This window comes from Fusarium subglutinans (assembly GCF_013396075.1).
Source record: "Fusarium subglutinans strain NRRL 66333 chromosome Unknown NRRL66333_c0000023, whole genome shotgun sequence".
NCBI classification, from domain to species: domain Eukaryota; kingdom Fungi; phylum Ascomycota; class Sordariomycetes; order Hypocreales; family Nectriaceae; genus Fusarium; species Fusarium subglutinans.
This window is the reverse complement of record NW_023502086.1, coordinates 50,762-67,908: the sequence shown is the minus strand read 5'-3', so window position 1 is coordinate 67,908 and position 17,147 is coordinate 50,762. Positions and strand designations below refer to the sequence as shown.

At 48.5% G+C, this 17,147-nt stretch overlaps 7 protein-coding genes across 7 annotated transcripts; 5 read left to right on the top strand and 2 right to left on the bottom strand.

The window, feature by feature from the left end:
* Positions 1-248: 248 nt before the first annotated feature.
* On the top strand, positions 249-2,663 carry FSUBG_2547 (glucosidase II alpha subunit; the record flags this gene model as incomplete). Its single annotated transcript, XM_036680331.1, has 1 exon — positions 249-2,663. The coding sequence occupies one exon, from the start codon at positions 249-251 to the stop codon at positions 2,661-2,663; it is 2,415 nt and encodes an 804-aa protein (XP_036541816.1).
* An 886-nt stretch (positions 2,664-3,549) lies between these two features.
* Positions 3,550-5,142, top strand: FSUBG_2546 (sucrose utilization SUC1; the record flags this gene model as incomplete). Its single annotated transcript, XM_036680330.1, has 3 exons — positions 3,550-4,316; positions 4,367-4,811; positions 4,867-5,142. The coding sequence occupies 3 exons, from the start codon at positions 3,550-3,552 to the stop codon at positions 5,140-5,142; spliced, it is 1,488 nt and encodes a 495-aa protein (XP_036541815.1).
* Positions 5,143-6,393: 1,251 nt separating this feature from the next.
* Positions 6,394-7,509, top strand: FSUBG_2545 (uncharacterized protein; the record flags this gene model as incomplete). The annotated part of the gene is made up of 2 exons (XM_036680329.1): positions 6,394-6,506; positions 6,558-7,509. The coding sequence occupies 2 exons, from the start codon at positions 6,394-6,396 to the stop codon at positions 7,507-7,509; spliced, it is 1,065 nt and encodes a 354-aa protein (XP_036541814.1).
* A 1,009-nt stretch (positions 7,510-8,518) lies between these two features.
* FSUBG_2544 (uncharacterized protein) lies at positions 8,519-9,847 on the top strand (the record flags this gene model as incomplete). Its single annotated transcript, XM_036680328.1, has 2 exons — positions 8,519-9,400; positions 9,461-9,847. 2 exons carry the CDS (start codon positions 8,519-8,521, stop codon positions 9,845-9,847), a joined length of 1,269 nt encoding a protein of 422 aa, XP_036541813.1.
* A 768-nt stretch (positions 9,848-10,615) lies between these two features.
* FSUBG_2543 (uncharacterized protein) lies at positions 10,616-11,688 on the bottom strand (the record flags this gene model as incomplete). Its single annotated transcript, XM_036680327.1, has 2 exons — positions 10,616-11,283; positions 11,343-11,688. 2 exons carry the CDS (start codon positions 11,686-11,688, stop codon positions 10,616-10,618), a joined length of 1,014 nt encoding a protein of 337 aa, XP_036541812.1.
* Positions 11,689-12,624: 936 nt separating this feature from the next.
* FSUBG_2542 (VPS64 vacuolar sorting) lies at positions 12,625-14,918 on the bottom strand (the record flags this gene model as incomplete). Its single annotated transcript, XM_036680326.1, has 2 exons — positions 12,625-13,755; positions 13,803-14,918. 2 exons carry the CDS (start codon positions 14,916-14,918, stop codon positions 12,625-12,627), a joined length of 2,247 nt encoding a protein of 748 aa, XP_036541811.1.
* Positions 14,919-16,017: 1,099 nt separating this feature from the next.
* FSUBG_2541 (mitochondrial genome maintenance mgr2) lies at positions 16,018-16,569 on the top strand (the record flags this gene model as incomplete). The annotated part of the gene is made up of 5 exons (XM_036680325.1): positions 16,018-16,075; positions 16,127-16,153; positions 16,212-16,241; positions 16,300-16,390; positions 16,446-16,569. The coding sequence occupies 5 exons, from the start codon at positions 16,018-16,020 to the stop codon at positions 16,567-16,569; spliced, it is 330 nt and encodes a 109-aa protein (XP_036541810.1).
* Between the last annotated feature and the right edge of the window lie 578 nt (positions 16,570-17,147).

Sequence of the window (17,147 nt, the reverse complement as noted above, 5' to 3'; positions counted from 1 at the left end):
GCTCAGAGTGTGAGTATTGGATGAGCTATGTATGTATGTATGTATGCATGCATGTATGTACCCTTAGGCCAATGTGCTGATAACTGCCGTTGGTTCCCCTCACAATAATTCTCTCATAATCTCAACATTTATAAAGTCAGCGGCTGTCTGTGGTTTTTCTTAGACGGCCCTTCCCGAGGCAGGATAGATATATATAAACCACCCAGACCTGCCCCCCAATCTCATCAACTTCAATCAATCACTCCAATATGGAGGGATACGCTTTTCCTACCAAACCTGTCGCCGACAAGGACTCAATCGTGTCAGGTAATCAATGGCGCTTCACACTCATCAACGATATCGTTCTCCGCTATGAATGGGCCCAAGATGGCGTCTTCGAAGATCGCCCATCCACGTTTGCGCTCAATAGGGAATTCCCTACTCCGAAATTCACAGTCTCTGATACAGAGGATCAGCTGGAGATAAGAGCAGATGCCTTCCAAATCACATACAACAAAAAGCGCTTCGACAAATACGGTCTCGTTGTCAGCTTCAGCAACAAGAACACCCTCTGGGGCGCTGATTGGCGATATGGTGAGACACCCAAGAATCTTGGTGGCACAGCCAGGACACTTGATGAGGTGAATGGACGATGTGAACTCGAGCCTGGTATCCTTTCGAGAGCGGGATACTCGGTACTCGATGATAGCAACTCTATGCTCTTTGACTCTTCTGGATTTGCAGCACCGAGACGACCTGGAGATCGAATCGACGGGTACCTCTTCTCGTATGGCTACGATTACAAGGCTGCCATGAAGGCATTCTTTGCCATTTCTGGAAAGCAGCCTCGTCTCCCAAGATGGGCACTCGGCAATTGGTGGAGTCGCTACTATCCTTATACTGATGAGGAGTATCTCAAGCTCATGGACAGATTTGAAGCTGAGAAGGTCCCGCTCTCAGTCGCTGTCATCGATATGGACTGGCATCAAGTGCACGGCGATCACATCCCGCATGCCGGCTGGACGGGCTACACGTGGAATAAGGAGCTCTTCAAGGACCCCAAGGCCTTCACCAAAGCTTTGCACGACAAGAAACTCAAGGTTACCTTGAATGATCATCCACATGCTGGTGTGCATCACCATGAGGATCAGTATGAGGCAATGGCCAAGGATCTTGGACACGACACCTCTGACAAAGCTCCAATTCTATTCAATCCCGTTGACCAGAAGTTTATGCACTCTTACCTCAACACACTCCATCGAAGTCTCGAGAACGATGGCTGTGACTTTTGGTGGATTGACTGGCAGCAGGGTCCATACAGTCGTGTCCGAGGTCTTGATCCTCTTTGGCTCCTCAACCACTACCACTTTCTCGACAATGAGAAGCAAAATGGGGAAGGGAAGGCTATTATCTTTTCCCGCTTCGGAGGTCCAGGCAGTCATCGTTATCCTGTCGGTTTCTCGGGCGACAGTATCATGACCTGGGAATCTCTCGAGTTTCAGCCTGAGTTTACAGCTACAGCTTCCAACATTGGTTATGGTTGGTGGAGCCACGACATTGGCGGCCACATGGGTGGTTATCGTGACGACGAGCTTGCTACTCGATGGGTGCAATATGGTGTTTTCTCGCCCATCATGCGACTTCATTCGCAGATGGGCTTGTTCACTTCCAAAGAACCCTGGCTGTATCGCCCCGAGTTTGCAGAGGTGATGCACAATTTCTTGCGGTTCCGCCACCGGCTGATTCCATATCTCTACGCAATGAACTGTGCTTCATCGTCCAACGATGAGCCACTTGTGCAGCCTCTATATTGGAAGTTTCCGGACAGAGATGAAGCATATGGAAAGCCAAACCAGTACTACTTCGGTTCAGAACTAGTGGCCGCACCTATCGTGAAGCCACGCGACAAGAGAACTAACCATGGTGCCGTTGATGTTTGGGTACCTCCTGGTCGACATGTTGACATCTTCACTGGAACCATATACGACGGTGACCGGGACATCAGGATGTTTAGAAGCATCAAGAACATGCCTGTGCTTGCACACGAGGGCTCCATCATCCCTCTCGATGCGGATCCTACCCCTAGCAATGGTGGCGAGAGCCCTCAGAACTTTGAGGTTCTAGTTGTCGTAGGCAAGAATGGCAGGCTCAAGGTTGAGGAAGAGCGTGATGAAAATGATAAGACTAACAAAAGGAACGACAGCGAGTCTCCCGTTCTTGGTTATTTCCAGCAAAGTGGCAGGCTATACTTTGAGCCCAAGGGCAAGGCTTGGAGTGTGAAGTTCCTATCTATCATGGAGGTTCCTAAGGGATTCAGGGTCGTCAGCGGTGTCACTGATCAGACTGTTCTTGACGTCAACCCATATGTCGAGGATTATCCCAAGGTGCCTGGCCTGGTCGTCCCGGTCCCTGTGCTTCCCGATAAGTTGGATGTGGTGTCTATCCAGCTGGGCGATGAGCCGAAGCTGAGCGTGCTTGATCCATTGAATCGTATCCAGGATCTGATCCTAGACTATCAGATGGACATGTGGACTAAGGAAAAGCTTTGGGGAGTTATCAAGGCCCCCCAGCCCACGGCGGTCAAGGTTGGCCGATTGATGACTTTGGGACTGGATGAGGAGCTGCTTGGGCCGGTAATGGAGTTGCTCATGGCTGACAGCCGATACGAGACATCCTCCAACTGATTATCTGACGCATTCCAGAACTTGGACGCTTGAGTCGGAGTTCTCTCAGCGTCGAATGCCTTGACCAACCCTCGCCTTGAGCAAAACAAGAACCAGCATAGAGGCTCAAGAGACAAAAAGACATACAACACCAGGTATTCGCTGGTCGTCACCGACCCAACTACTAATCCGGCGCTTCGCAGCTTGACGATGGGGGAGCGGACGGGACCCCGTATTCTCTGCGAGCTATGGTCGTATGTGCTGGTTGACGGGCTTGGTTGGGCTTAAGAGAGGCAAGAGTTGTCAATTGATGATAGGTTGATGCTCTCAACGATGTCATGTTATTGTAGAGTAAGCGGACTATAGATGATCAGATCAGATCAAATATCCCGGAGCTCATCTCTGCTTGAAGTTATCCAGACCTAATCGCAATTCAATTCAATGCCCTTCTTACATTTTACGCGTACCGGAGATGAGTCTATTGAGCATTAATAGTCCCTCATACCACAATATCAACGAAGGGAACAGAGCTGATGGTTTATATCATGTGGATAACGTTATTCTACTCCGTACTAGACTGGGACTAAAATGAAGTGGTCCAGGTTAACTAATAAGCGAGTCGACTCCTCCAGTATAGGCCGTAACAAGTCGACTCCTCATAAAGCATGTAGCATTGCTTTCATGCAAGGCAAACTACCAATGATAATCCGCTTGAGCTTGGCTACTTCTGCTCTAATTCAGGCTGTTGTAGTCATGTTCTGCAGTAAAACGTGAGAAGTACATCTCAGCAAATAGTAGACTTTGGTGGCGAGTGGGGCAACTCGGCCCCTAAGGTACATCGTCACTTTCTGACTTCGACTCAACCTCATTCGAGCTTGACTCATCAACCCGATGTCCAATCACAATCATGATGACAACGAGACTCAGAAACGCAAATCCTTGTGACGGTTGCGCTTTGCGTCGTGTAAAATGTGAAGAAGGTAAACCGTGCCACGAATGTCGACTCAGAGGCATCGAGTGCACCGCCTTGAGAACCCGCAAGAAGCGTGGGCCAAAGGGCGGACCTCGAAGCACAACCAAAGACAAAGTCGAGAGATTTCAACAGAGCATCAAGGAGACGCAACCTTGCACCATTCAAGATGACGATCAGTCTAATTCCGACCCTTCCAGCTCTGTACCTCTCCCACCTTATCGCTTACCACTCCACGAATATCAACGTTTCCTCCAAGTCTCAAAACGACCGGTATCTTCAATTTGGATGGTCATCAACCCCGACCGCCTATTTACCAAAATCTCAGATAACCCCAACGACCATGAGTCTCATGCTCTAGCGGCTGCTCTGTGTGCTGCCACTATAGCTCAACTAAGACTACCAGAACATGCTGGTCCACGAAACACCCCTTCATCTCTTCAGTTTGCTACCGAGTGTCTTCAGCTAAGAGAACTTTATGATTACCGAGAAAGCTACAGTCTAGCTTCTGCACTTATACCTTTCTTTCTTCATGTTTACCACTCCAACGGCAATAAACTACGAACTGCTGGCCTGTTTCTAAGAGAAGCTGTGACGCAAGTTCAGCTCATGCAACTTGGTTATCCCGAAACGTATTGCCATTTGACTAAACAGGAGCAGTCACTTCGACTCCGCATATACTGGCTTGTTCTCATCACGGAGAGGTACATTAGGCCTTGAACTTTCTGTCATGTTTTCTGACGTTTTGTCCCAGAACGTATTCGGCACAGCATGGTTTGCAAGCAGTTCTCCAAGTCATCGATGTCTTCCCAGACACGCAAGACGACATGGCAGATGAACAACGAATGCAAGCGTTCATCTCCCTCACAAGACTCTTTGCATATCTCGAGAGTAACTTGACCACAATTTCCTCAAACCAGCAGCCCCTCGAGAGACAAAAACTTGTATCATATCAAGCCGCTCTGTGCCTAGACGCACACGACCACGCTGCCCGTGAAGCTCAAAGAGTGGACTTATTCGTTACCCGCCAATGGATCAGACTCATTCTGTGGGAGTATACGGCTCGTCATTTTGCAATGTCGTGTTACCCAGATGACGAAGCGTTCTCTCTTTTCCTCCCAGTCAAGATCGGCCACAAGATGCTCTCGCTTTTTTCAATGGTGACAAATTCTGCTATCACAACCCACGGCTATGGCATTGTAAGTGACAAATGGAAATAGATGGCTTGTGCTGAAATTGACTTTGATATTACAGGAGCTTAAAGTATTCCGATTGGCAGATACAATGCTTGATATCGTTGCGTGCACCCCATTCTCAGCTCATGGAAGTAGTATGCTTGTTGGGGCAGGGGAAATCTTGTACTCTCTTCAACATGTATTGCACTCTGTTGGAGGGAGAGACTCTGGCTTTCTCCACAAGATACAGAACCGAATGTCACAACTGGAGTTGACAACTGGATCATGGCCATATCTTGCCATATCAGACGCAGATGATGTAATAGAGGAGCTCGAGAACGATGAAGTCTTATAATAGTCTTTAACTTTTATAATACTATAGGATAATATATAAACTAAGAGTTTAAACTACAAAGCGCCTGGAGCCATACTTAAACTGTATTTTATAAATAAATTTTATACTTACTATAATAAGAAAAAAACTAAATAATAAATTTACTTTATTGCTTCTAACATTCCTTCTCGTTGTAAATAAGTCAAGTTACGTATAGATAGACTCATGGAGATGACTGTTTGTTCAAATGAGATATTGGGGAAAATGACTTCCTATTAGGTAGCGATAAGCGGCTCACTATTATCAAGCGAGCTTATCCCCTGTGGCTTAGTTGGCTAAAGCGTCCGACTGTTATTCATAGACAATCGGGAGATCGGAAGTTCGAGCCTTCCCGGGGGAGTTCTCTTTTGCCGTTTACAGCTTTTGTTTAACATTACTTTTTATCTAGTTGGGCAAAGATTCAAGCAAGGTCTGTCCGTGGATTTATTCAATCTTTCTTTATTACTTTACGTAGAGGTGCTGTTATGCTATCTGGTTATGAGGTTACCGGTACTTATTGGTCTGGGGTAGGTAGGTGTTGTAAATAGTTCAGACGGTCAAGGTCGAGGCAATACAGTACGCCTTGTTATATGCAATACTCTGCAATTAGAAGAGCTAGATGAATGCATAATGTGTATAGCTAAACCTGAATTATTTCTCCTTTGCGAAAGATACGACCTTGAATGACACGTGCGAGATATCCGAGATCATTCTCAAATCGTCATTCAACACCTCGCCCAGAGCGCTACATCTACCTAAATAGAGCCAACACAGCCAGAACTAGACCTGAAGCAGTACTAACCTGCCGCTATAGATCAACAACAGCAGGGAATAGACAAACACCAGAGATTCAGCCCGTAAAGGATCGATGGATTTAGGTAGAAGAGTCGGACCAATAAGCAGAAAATGCTAAGTTGCCAAGGGTCCACATCGACAGGCACAATCGCCTATTCTAACTCAATCTGTCGCTACCCAGCGCTGTATGTATCTGTATTCTGTACCTAGTGTAGGGCTGCTAGCTTACACCCGACGGCTATGGCTGCGCCTTGTTACAGATGGACGAGATGCAGGGCAGACCAAGAGATAGATAGAGGCAATGACGGAGACAGTTGATGGCTAAGCAAGTTTATATAAAGACGATGTTGTTCATCTTGGAAGGAAGTGAACTTTCTTTCTTTAAGCCAAAGCTAGTAGCTTATAAAACACTGTTGACTTATACGACTTGCATATAACATGGCAAATCCGACAAAAGACAATCTCTATGGCTACGATGCCAACAAAGTCCTCCCCATTATTGCTTCGGTGATAATAGGGATATCACTCATAGGACATTATATCCAGAACACGTAAGTCGTCGTCTAGGATGGACGAGCCACACACATGCTGAGCCGAGCTAGTCGATACAAGTTCTGGCGAGTTACCTTCTTCATGTTTTACGCCGGTTTATTCTTCTGCATCGGATGGGTAGTGAGAGCCATCTCAGTACGAAAGCCCGACAGTCTTCCCTTGTACATGATCTCGAGCATCTTCATCTACCTCGCCCCCCCGGTATACTCAGCTGCCGAATACAACACTCTTGGTCGTCTGATGCACTATCTACCAATGCACTCCATCATCAACCCGAACCGAATCGTGTACATATTTGTCTTGTTGGGTTCTCTTGTTGAGATTTTGACTGCCATCGGTGCCTCATGGATAGCAGCTGGTAATGGTCGACAGGACGCGGATCGACTGAAATCTGGTGCAACCCTGATGGCCATCGCGGTTATTCTCCAGGGGACAATCGAGATTGGCTTCATTGCCATGGTTGGGGTTCTTCACAGGCGATGCTCCAGGGCCAACATGTTGCCTTCAAACGTACGAACTCTGTTCATCATGCTCTACGGCACGTCGATGCTCATCCTCATCCGCTGCGTCTTCCGCGCCGTAGAGACGTTTGAGCTCAGGGATATTCTCTCCAGCGGACAAGACAACAGCAACGCGCTTATGAAGCGTGAATGGCCTTTTTATGTCCTGGAAGCCATTCCTGTCGCCCTTTATACGTACTGGCTCAATGTCATCCACCCAGGACGATATCTACCTCACGACCAACGTCAATACCTTGACTTCGACGGCAAGACAGAACGCATGGGACCTGGATGGATTCATAAACGACACTGGGTCATGTTTATCGCAGATCCATTCGACTTTATCGGGATGTTGTCGATGAAGAAAAGAGATCCTTATTATCTTCGCCCGAATGAGTGGCCTGAGACGGACAACTGTTTTGCTCAGGGTAGGGGATCCAACGTTAAGCCAGGAAAGTACAAGGCGCTTTTCAAGAATGAATCGAATGAGTCGAGTGTCTGATGTAATGAATGGTCAGGGGTAAGTAGATCTCGATGGGGGGATCATGTTTGAGATATATACCCTCTTGTATAGGTCCGTATGCAAGAAAGGTAGACTTATGATAGCATAAATTCATCACATTCTTAGTGAAAATATTTGTCAAATCTAAGTATACCTTAGGATGTATTTATGGTAAGAATACCTAGTCTTCCTGATCCGGTTATGTGATGGAGTCCGAGATGAGATGCATGCGGACAGGAATAAATTTAAACATATTTGTTAAGCTTACCTTCCTTATGTGCCTCACAAGACAAATCCCTCTTCTTGGCTCTAAATTTGGGCCATGGAGGATCATGTCATCCCACCCAATTCCATGGACGAATGTGCTGTATGTATCTGTATGTAAGCGGGACGATCGGTGACTTCATTGCCGGGGACGGCCCCACATACATCCCGACAATGACGTCGCTTGGCGGGCACTGACAGAATTCCTGGCTGTGGTTGGTTTCCTTGGCCACAGGACAGGGGAAAAAAGTCCGACGGCGTAAGGACGTCATTCGCAAATCACAGCTGTAAGCCGCTGTAAGCCGCTGTAATTGTTAGCGGTTACACCGCATTAAATGGCCCCTGATGGATGATAATAGCTGGTTCTCTAGTTGTTAGCTGCTGTATCGTTGCACGCGCACGTCAGACCCTTTTTATCGCTGGGGCCCGACGCCGTCTGGGTCCGTCTCATCAGGGTCATGCTATGCTACCTTAATAAGTATCATGGCAACCCGCCCGCCTCACACGATTGATTAGCTTTAAAAACTAAACTTTGCCACTGAAATGGGCCCTTTTCTCCTTACGATCGATCCTCCACACATTTTTCCATTTTCTCCTTAGAACCAAGTTACATATCTGGTCTGGTCTAGCTTCATCTCCAGTTTACCTCACCCCATTCTCGACTTGGCCATTTCGTCTTGCTCTTCTCATCACTGCCATCATCACCAACACCACCCACGGCAAAACACCACATCACTATACAACAATGCCTGAGGTGCGTAGGGGCAGCCTTGCGCCAGTGTCCGACTCGGCCCTCTCGTCGACAGATGTCCCTGAAGCCCCCGAGATCTCTCGTCCTTCGCAGTCTCACCAATCCTCGACAAATGGTGTACGATTCAACCTTCCAGAGGAAGCAGCTTCGCCAGTTTCACCTCGAGAGCCGCTGGACTCAGCGTTGGCTGAACTACCTCGACGGACATCTGAGGGCGCTCGACGGAATCCGGACGCTCCTAGAAGGAGTTCAGATGCGCGACGAAGCTTATCCTATGCTCAGCGACCCCAAGCAGAAGCATACTACGATTCTCGAGCTGCTACCCGAAAAGAATATCGACGACGAGCTACAACATTACTAGAGTATTACGACGAAAACCCCCATCTGCTGCCACAGCTCCCGTTTACATGGCATCACGGCTGGAAGCGCTGGCGACTCTTCATCTTCGCATTCCTGGTCTTTGTCGACGCATCCGCGGTTCCGATAGCTCTATACTATGGACTCAAATATGCAGGGGACGTTGAAGGATGGATCATCTTTGCGGTAGTCACGACAATCTGGGGTGGTCCCACGTACTTGGAATTCGCCATCCGCACCCTCCGATTGATCAAGGTGGATAGGTTCTACCGACCGCTGGGGACGAATCACCGATGGTGCTTTGATATGCTGACGTACTCTTCCACCCTTACTATTTTTGTGGTTACTGCTCTGTTCATCATTGGCAGTGCCCCTCACAATGTTTGGTTGAGAGTGCTGTGCATGCCTGCGCCAGCTATTCTTTACTGCTATGGTGGTGTTCTGTTTCTCATTACGCTCTACCACCAGATGAACTGGCCAGCTCCTTTCCGCATCAGCTCGACTGCAAAGGGAGAAAAGGTACGTTTGTTGAAAAATAACAAACTATCAGTTTGTCATGTGCTAATTCTATGTATGCAGGTCTTGCCAGGTGCCTACTACTTCATCGAGGATGTTATCGCGGTTAATGCCCTTGGTGGCCGGCCATATCGGGAAGCATTAGCAGCTCGATACAAAGCTAGCCCACGTTTCCGAGAGATGGTCTACAAGCAATCCTGGTTCTGGTCCATCCCGGCGCTAGTACTCGCCGTCCCTCTTACCGTCATATCCGTCATTCCACAAGTTCCGGCAACCGGTGCCTATGGTGTTGCATGGGCAGTTCCATTCTTGTGGGCCGCTGTTTGGGGTTTTATCACTATTAAATGGTGCAAGAGAGACATGAAGCGTGAGAGAGAAGAATGGGAACTCGGAGTTGATCCTGAAAAAGAGATTAAGAGAAAGGGATCATCTATCGAGACGGCATCATAGTGGGGGTGTGTGAGCTTGGTGGTGGTGGTGATGGTGATTTAATAGCGAGCATGATGGCAAACACAATATCTGCAGGCCTTGCAAGGGCGTTTGGGAGTGAGAGCAGCACTAACGATAACGATCAGAATGAAGTGTAGCTACATACAGTACAGTACAGACGATGTCTCCATTCATTCCATATCTGTAAGAGATACATATCTATTGATAGCAACAAAGAACATGAAAAGAATCTGTTATCATGTCTCCTGAATCACTTGGAGTTGTGCATCATTAGCGCCCAGTCCCCTAACTAACTTAGTCGTGTGCACCATAATCCATTAGAGCGACGCGTGTCTGTCACCACAACCACCATCATCATGCTACTGTCATATCAGCACAGCCCCCAAGTCTCAGCATCATCCGTTATCTGAGCCAGCAAATAGATAGTGTATCTTAATTCAACGCGGCAGATCTCGGAGAGTCGGTGCTTAACGACCCCGAGAGAGTGGCATCTGGAATGGGTCTCGTTGTCTTATGATTTTGACTCCCGATGAAGCCGAAGTGTCGGGCCTAGCCTGTGCATTGATATCAAAGCTTAAATAGTGATGCCGGCATAATAATAGTAAGTAATCCTTGTCAGCCAAGGTTAATTCCTGAGAAGTCATTGTCAGCTATTTATTGGTGAGTTTTATATTGTCATCTTGAGCACTGCCGAGGTCAATTGACAAAATATAACTCGTTAACTCAAGAAGATCCTACACTAACAACAATTAACCCATATTTGATAGCCTAGATAGAAGTTGTACTAGTAATTCTGACAAATTCTTTCTCCTGGTCTCTCCAGACCTTTTCCACAAGGCCTTCCTCCTTGAATCCATCAAGCAGCTTGACAACTTCACCCGAAGCACTCTCACCATCCCAATCAACACTATAAACACCACTTCCCTTTTTCCCATTAGTACCAACAGAAACTTCTTCTTCTTTGATACCATTCTCACTACCCTCTTTATCAGGATATCTCCCAGTCAAACACAACCACGCATGTCTCTCTCCACACTCCTCTTTAGGTAACCACTGTCTCCTGACAGTCATGCTGACCTTGAACCAATACTTCACAAGCTGCATCATGAAGCCGTCTCCGCTGCGGATTAGGTTTGTATCAACAGAGCCAGGAAAGTTTTGAATGAAGGAAACTTCTGGTGCTTGACGAGCCAGTGCTTCCAGGGAGAGAGTGAGGGCTGAGCACATGTGGCCTCGGGAGCGGTGAATGCTAGTGAAGGGGATGTTGCGAGCTGCTATATCATCAGAGAAGAGCTTGCCTTCGTGTGTACCAGCCATGACGCTTATTACACGACGAAGAGACGGGGCGTTCTTCAGCAATGGGAGGAGATTGACTGCGAGACGGTTGCGAGAGTAGATAGCTAGGCCGGTGACTAGAGGCAGTCCTTCTTCGGTATCTGAGTCTGTTAGTATGCGGAGAAGAATATTCAGATGACAATGGAAGACCTGCTAACACCGATTCTGAGTGTCCCCTGACTCAAGAACAAAACATTCAAGACTGTTTCCTTGCTTTTGATATCCTGACAAACCTCATCCACATTCTTCAACAAGCTCATGTCCTTCTTGATGAAGACATATTCTCCTTCGGGGTTCAACTCCTTCAACTCATTTTGTAGTCTATAACCCGCTTCTTGAGAGCGGCCGATGTAATAGATCTTGGGCCGTGTAGTGTATCTGGTAAATGCTTTGAGGGCTGTCTCGCCAATACCTGTTGTGGCACCAGCGAAGACGGCGACGAGACCGGCTGGAAGCTTTGAAGCAGCCGAGGCGTTGGTTTGCTGCACTTGAGAGAAAGAGACCATTGTTGATGGCTTTATAGAAGAGATGACTCTACGACTTGACATTGCCTGGACATCGTTCTTTTATACTGCTTTGGACTCCTTCGTCCATGGGCTCTGATATTGTCTCGCTAGCTTCAAGTACACCATATCCAATAACATCAAGACTTGAATACGAAAAGTGGTTAGCGCCGGGAATGCAGTGGAGCGTCGCCGCTCAGAAGGATCAAACCGAGTGCGAAGTTCGGGGTCAACGACTTACCTCGAGGTCTGAAGGAAGCATTTGGCAATGTATTATGACGTGTTTGACTCTGTTTTTGTGTTTGTGTTGGTCTGAGTTATGCTGAGCAACATATGAGCCAGTCCTCATTAGTTGCCAATATGCGCCCTCATTCCTATGACGCAGATACCTTCAGCCTCTCAAACACATGTTCTAGAACTCATCAGACTTATTAGACCAGCTATTCAGGCAAGTAAATTAATAAATATGCAAAATGACTTGTAGTGTCAGCAGCCCACTGCTCGCTTCAACATGCGCTATTCCTAAAGATGCAAACCCCATGAGAAAGTAAAGAATACACAAAAGGAACAAAATGATAACGCCGTATCCTCAAGCCTGACTCAAACCAGGCTTTTTACCCTTTCCAAGGGCCTCATATGCCATGTTGTTGTTATGTCCTAGCCGTTGGTACAAAAGAAGTTGATATATAATACGGGCGAGTGACAAATGAAATGTGTTTCGGTTCGGTTATGTCCATGTCTGGTCTCGTATCGTCTCATCATTGATGGGCCAAATCGACAGGCCGCATCATGCATTATGAATACCGCTCATGAAAAGTTACAATCCCCCAAAGACGGAGAAGATATGATAATGTCGTGATCCCCTTTTTACAACTGCCCCATCATTTTATCCCCCGAGCTTCCTCCTCATGCTGTTCATCCACTTTGTACTCCCACAGTTCATTGCTCAGGACGGGGCGGCTCGGCCTGCCATCCATTGATATATGCCATCAACCCCATGCCAAATAGTACAACGCCAAGCATTGAGGCATAAGGCAGTGCGGCTTGGAGGCGCTGGTCCTGCCCACGCACGCCACCCTTTTGGGTTGCTGGTGTGATCGTGCTGGCCCGAGACAAAGTCGGTGCGTCCAAAGCTTCATCAGCAGTAGCGACCTCTGCTTCTCCAGTGGCGCTTTTAGGAACCTCAGAATCAGCGTTAGTCTCACCAACGACAGCACCATCGGCATCAGCGTCTCGCTTCCTCGACCTCGATCGAGCTTTCTTCTCAGCCGCTTCTCGAAGTGCTTCCTCGGCGCGGAGCTGAACGACCATCTCGGCGAGCGTCTTCCTGTCAGCATCTCTCTCTGACTCTACAGTCTCACAACGTTGCTTCCACTCTTCCATCTGCTCCTTCATATCCCGCATCTGACTCTCCACAATGTCAATTCGACTTTGAAGAGCAGCAGCTGTCTCTTGTGCAGCATCGACAGCAGGGACAGCAGGGGCCTCATCATCAGCATTTGCTTCAGGGGCTTCAGGGACAGCCTTGTCTTCTGTGGCTTCAGACACCTCTTCCGAAGCCGCGCTTCCAGATACAGCTGACCCATTCATATGTACGGTCGCGGACTCTTCCAATCGCTTGGCGAGCTCTTCTGCTTCCTCTCGTGCACTCCTCTCCTTCTGTAGCATTTCTTCCAATTCTCGCATCCGTGCTGTTTGTGAGTCGATATCTCGCTTAGCGTTGTTGAGAGCCTCGGTAAGTTGAACAATCTGGCTGAGATTATCAGGCCGGACAGGTGAGTTAGGAGGACCAGACTTCGGTCGCTCAGTTGGGCCACGCTTAAGTGAAGGCACGTCAGGCTTCTCGGGAAGAGGCTGCTGAGGAGGGGGGGCAGGAGGATCAGAGAACCGTGCTTTGGGGTCGGCACGGAATGGCGTCCCCATCCCATTTACCATGGATTGAGGTTTAGGGGGTTCAAGGCCTTCGGGCTTTTCGAGGTCCTTGAGGTCGTCTTTGGACAACAGTGTGTGGACGAACTGATTAGTGCGGCCCAGATCCTGTGCTTGAAGTCGAGCATTGCGCATTTCGTTCTGAAAGAATTAGCTCAATCATCACAACGGATTCGAGTATGACGTACCGCAAGCCGTTTTAATATTTGATCAGTAGCAACAGGGGTAAGAAAGAAAGGCCTTTGTTGTGCCATTCCGTTGACTTGCATGTTCACAACACCAGCGCCGTTGGGCATCATCCGACCGTTGCTGGCCATAGACGCATTACTGTTAGTGCGGCCTCGCAGCTGCATGGGGCCTGAAGGCATCATCATAGCGCCATTAGCTGGGTCGAGGTCGCCGAAGTTCATATCCATGACATTGCTCGACGCGCTAAGAAAGCCTGCATGCTCAACCTTGGCAGCCACCTTGTGGTGGACGACGGTTTTCTGATCTTCGCTGACAATGTCGATGCCAAGCTCAAGATGATCGGAAGTCTGCAGTTCATGCGGCTCGGATTCGCGATTTTCCTGTGATAGACGAGTACCGTTGACAAAGGTTCCGTTCGAGGACTTAACATCTCGTATATAAATTTTGCCATTGCGTTCCGCGTAAATTTCAGCGTGTTGTCTGGACAGCACTTTACTGTCGAAGAAACCGTTGGTTGGGGTCGGGATGGTCTTTTGGTTGGTTTGTCGGCCTATACGGAGGCTTTCGGGGGCAAAAGGCACAGCGATTGTTTTCCGTTCAAAGGTACCGTTGAGTGATAATAGATATAGAACCGGTTGGCCAGGAGGAACTTGTTCGGCACTCATGGGCCGCATCATTCCTTGAGACGTCATCTGAACCTGGCCAGGGCCGGCCTGTACAGGCCCATGGGCCGTAATCATGCCTTGACCTCTGCCAGCGGGCAGTCTAGACATGTCCTGTTGTTGAAATTCCCCTTTTCCTGGCGGCCAGGGGGCTTTCGGTTGGGGCCGTTTTCGAGGTGCGCCGTTAGCCGACCATTGGGTCAAATCTGAAGTTGAAGACAATGGAGTGCCGCCATTAGCGTGGGAACCGTTCGAGGCAACTGTGGTAGCAGAAGAGTTCGAAGACGTCGAAGAAACAGATGACGATGAGTTGGATCGAGTAAGGGTCTTGCGGGGCGCGAACATGCCAATGCCACCTCGACCTTCTTCCGAATTCATTTGATGGTTCCCGTTAATCGGACCCCATGCTGGTCTTGACGCGGAGAAGGTTTGTGGATTTGCGACTGCAGTCATGAGGATGATCGATGCTCAGCGTGTTGCGGCCGATAAACGCAGCGTCGAAGATATAAAGATGCCGGATGTGGAAGTAAGACGTGTGCGGCTCGCGCGCATACGGGGCTGATGTCACTCCACCGGCAAGTCGGAGGTTGAATGGACTTATGATGGCGGGCTCGAAGAAAAACGTTGCAGTATTGATGAAATGCGATTGAAATTTGAATACTTCAAGGTGGCTTGACGTTACTGGTGGACAAGAAAAATCATGAGCTCGTGGCTGGGAACAGGTTTTGGTAATGAAGAATTGAGACGATCGGCGATGACCCCGTCGGACCAGGGACAGGAGGTCAAGAGGCGAGTCGGGCCAGCGACAGCCAAGATGGGTGCTTCACTCACCAAGCACGAGGATATCGCGATGTCGGAATAGGGTTTCGCGTCGCAAGAGACGATAGTTTAGAAGGCTTCAGGGCCGTGAATGAGTTGATGAGAGGTTGCCGTAACAGTGACAGTATGGGGGAGGTCTCGCTCGCTAAGCGCTGCTTGGCGTGTTGGCGTGTTCAAATTTGGAGCCCCCGGTCGACAACTCTCAGCTCAGGCACACGGAGTACAGAGCACAGTGGAGCACACGCCCAAAGACTCTGGCATGTGCTCACTGCTTGCATAACCCCAGCACTACAAGAAACAAAGGCTTGAGCGTCAGAGATTGTCTTGTAAGTGAAAGAGAATTGCCTGAAAAAACCACAAACCATCAAATCCCTCTTGCGAGTCGGAACCGCCTTGTGGAGCCATATCTTGACCCACGAGATGGACCACGTGATGCGTTCTTCACAGTAAAGATATGTCACCTTTTTGTCCCGCACTGTACAGGAGCATGATCCGTGCACCGAGTCCCGCACCGACCTTTCTCCGAACCCTGATTCCACTTTAGCCATTTAGCCAATGAGAGTAAGCCTCGAGAGGTCATTCGGGTTCGAGGAAAGTCGTCGTATGAAGAGAGCTTCATCAGCAATTGCTCTACTTTGCGCTGTACCATTTCAACAAACTTCGCCGGCCACGATCGATAATTCAGCACACGCAGTAACTCCAAAATATTGTATAGAGGCCTACCACGCTCGCAATGCCTCCTGTCGCTCCTATCAATGCTGGCCAGCATGGCCCCTCCAACGTGGATAAACGTAGGCTGATATCATTCTCATGGCATTGGGTGCTGGCTAACAAGTTCGCAGTCAAGATGGGTGCCATGATGGGCGGAAGTACGACCTACTCCTTGCTGAGCTCTTGTTCGCTTTGAAAAATACTGACATGGCATAGCTGTTGGTGTCATCATGGGGTTTGTGTTTGGTTCGTCTGCAACTGGGTGCGCTGTCTCAGCTCTGAGGTCATAACTAATGATGACCAGGAACTGTCAACATTTTCCGATACGGAGCCGGCCCTAACGGCATTATGAGAACCCTCGGTCAATACATGCTTGGCTCCGGAGCAACTTTTGGGTATTTCTGACACAGACACCAACGACTTACACGAGTGCTGACCATGGCCCTATAGCTTCTTCATGTCCATTGGTAGCGTCATTCGATCCGATGCCGACCCCAAACTTCACGAACTGTACATGCGAGCTCAACGTCGGCCTATAATGTTGATGGCCAACCCCGCGTGGAGGAAATCATAAGAGCATCATATCATACGAGACGAGAGCAATACCCAGTCGACTTCGACTTCCACCCTGTACAGTCTGGCCTCTGATGGCCGCAATCTGTAAAATACATATCAAAATTATTTCGAAATGGACCAATCTATTGTCAAGTCTCAGGCCCACCATCGATACAGTGCATCAGACCAGTCAGAGATGTCTGTTAGTCTCACGATGCGAGGGTTTTTTGTTATGCTGTCAGACCTTGCAGACCGCTGCGTTTTCCGGGTTCAAGTGACCCGATTATATGTGACTGCATCTGAAGATTACACAACAATCTTTGAGAGGCGGCGAGAGAGCTGTGGCGTTATAAGCCCTTAACCGTCCAGGTTACATTTCCTTACAGACATGATCGGCACACCACTACCCCTAGGCGACCCAGCATGTTGGCCTACCCCACGGCTGCCGATACGAGGTGACAACAACAACCACGCTCGATGTTGTCGAGCAGCTGGAAGTTCTTGACGCTCAAACTTTCCATAAGCTAACCGCTTTGGCTCATGCAATTTAGTCAATGGCGTTCAATAGCTTGTTATCGCATCCTCTTTTTTGCACAT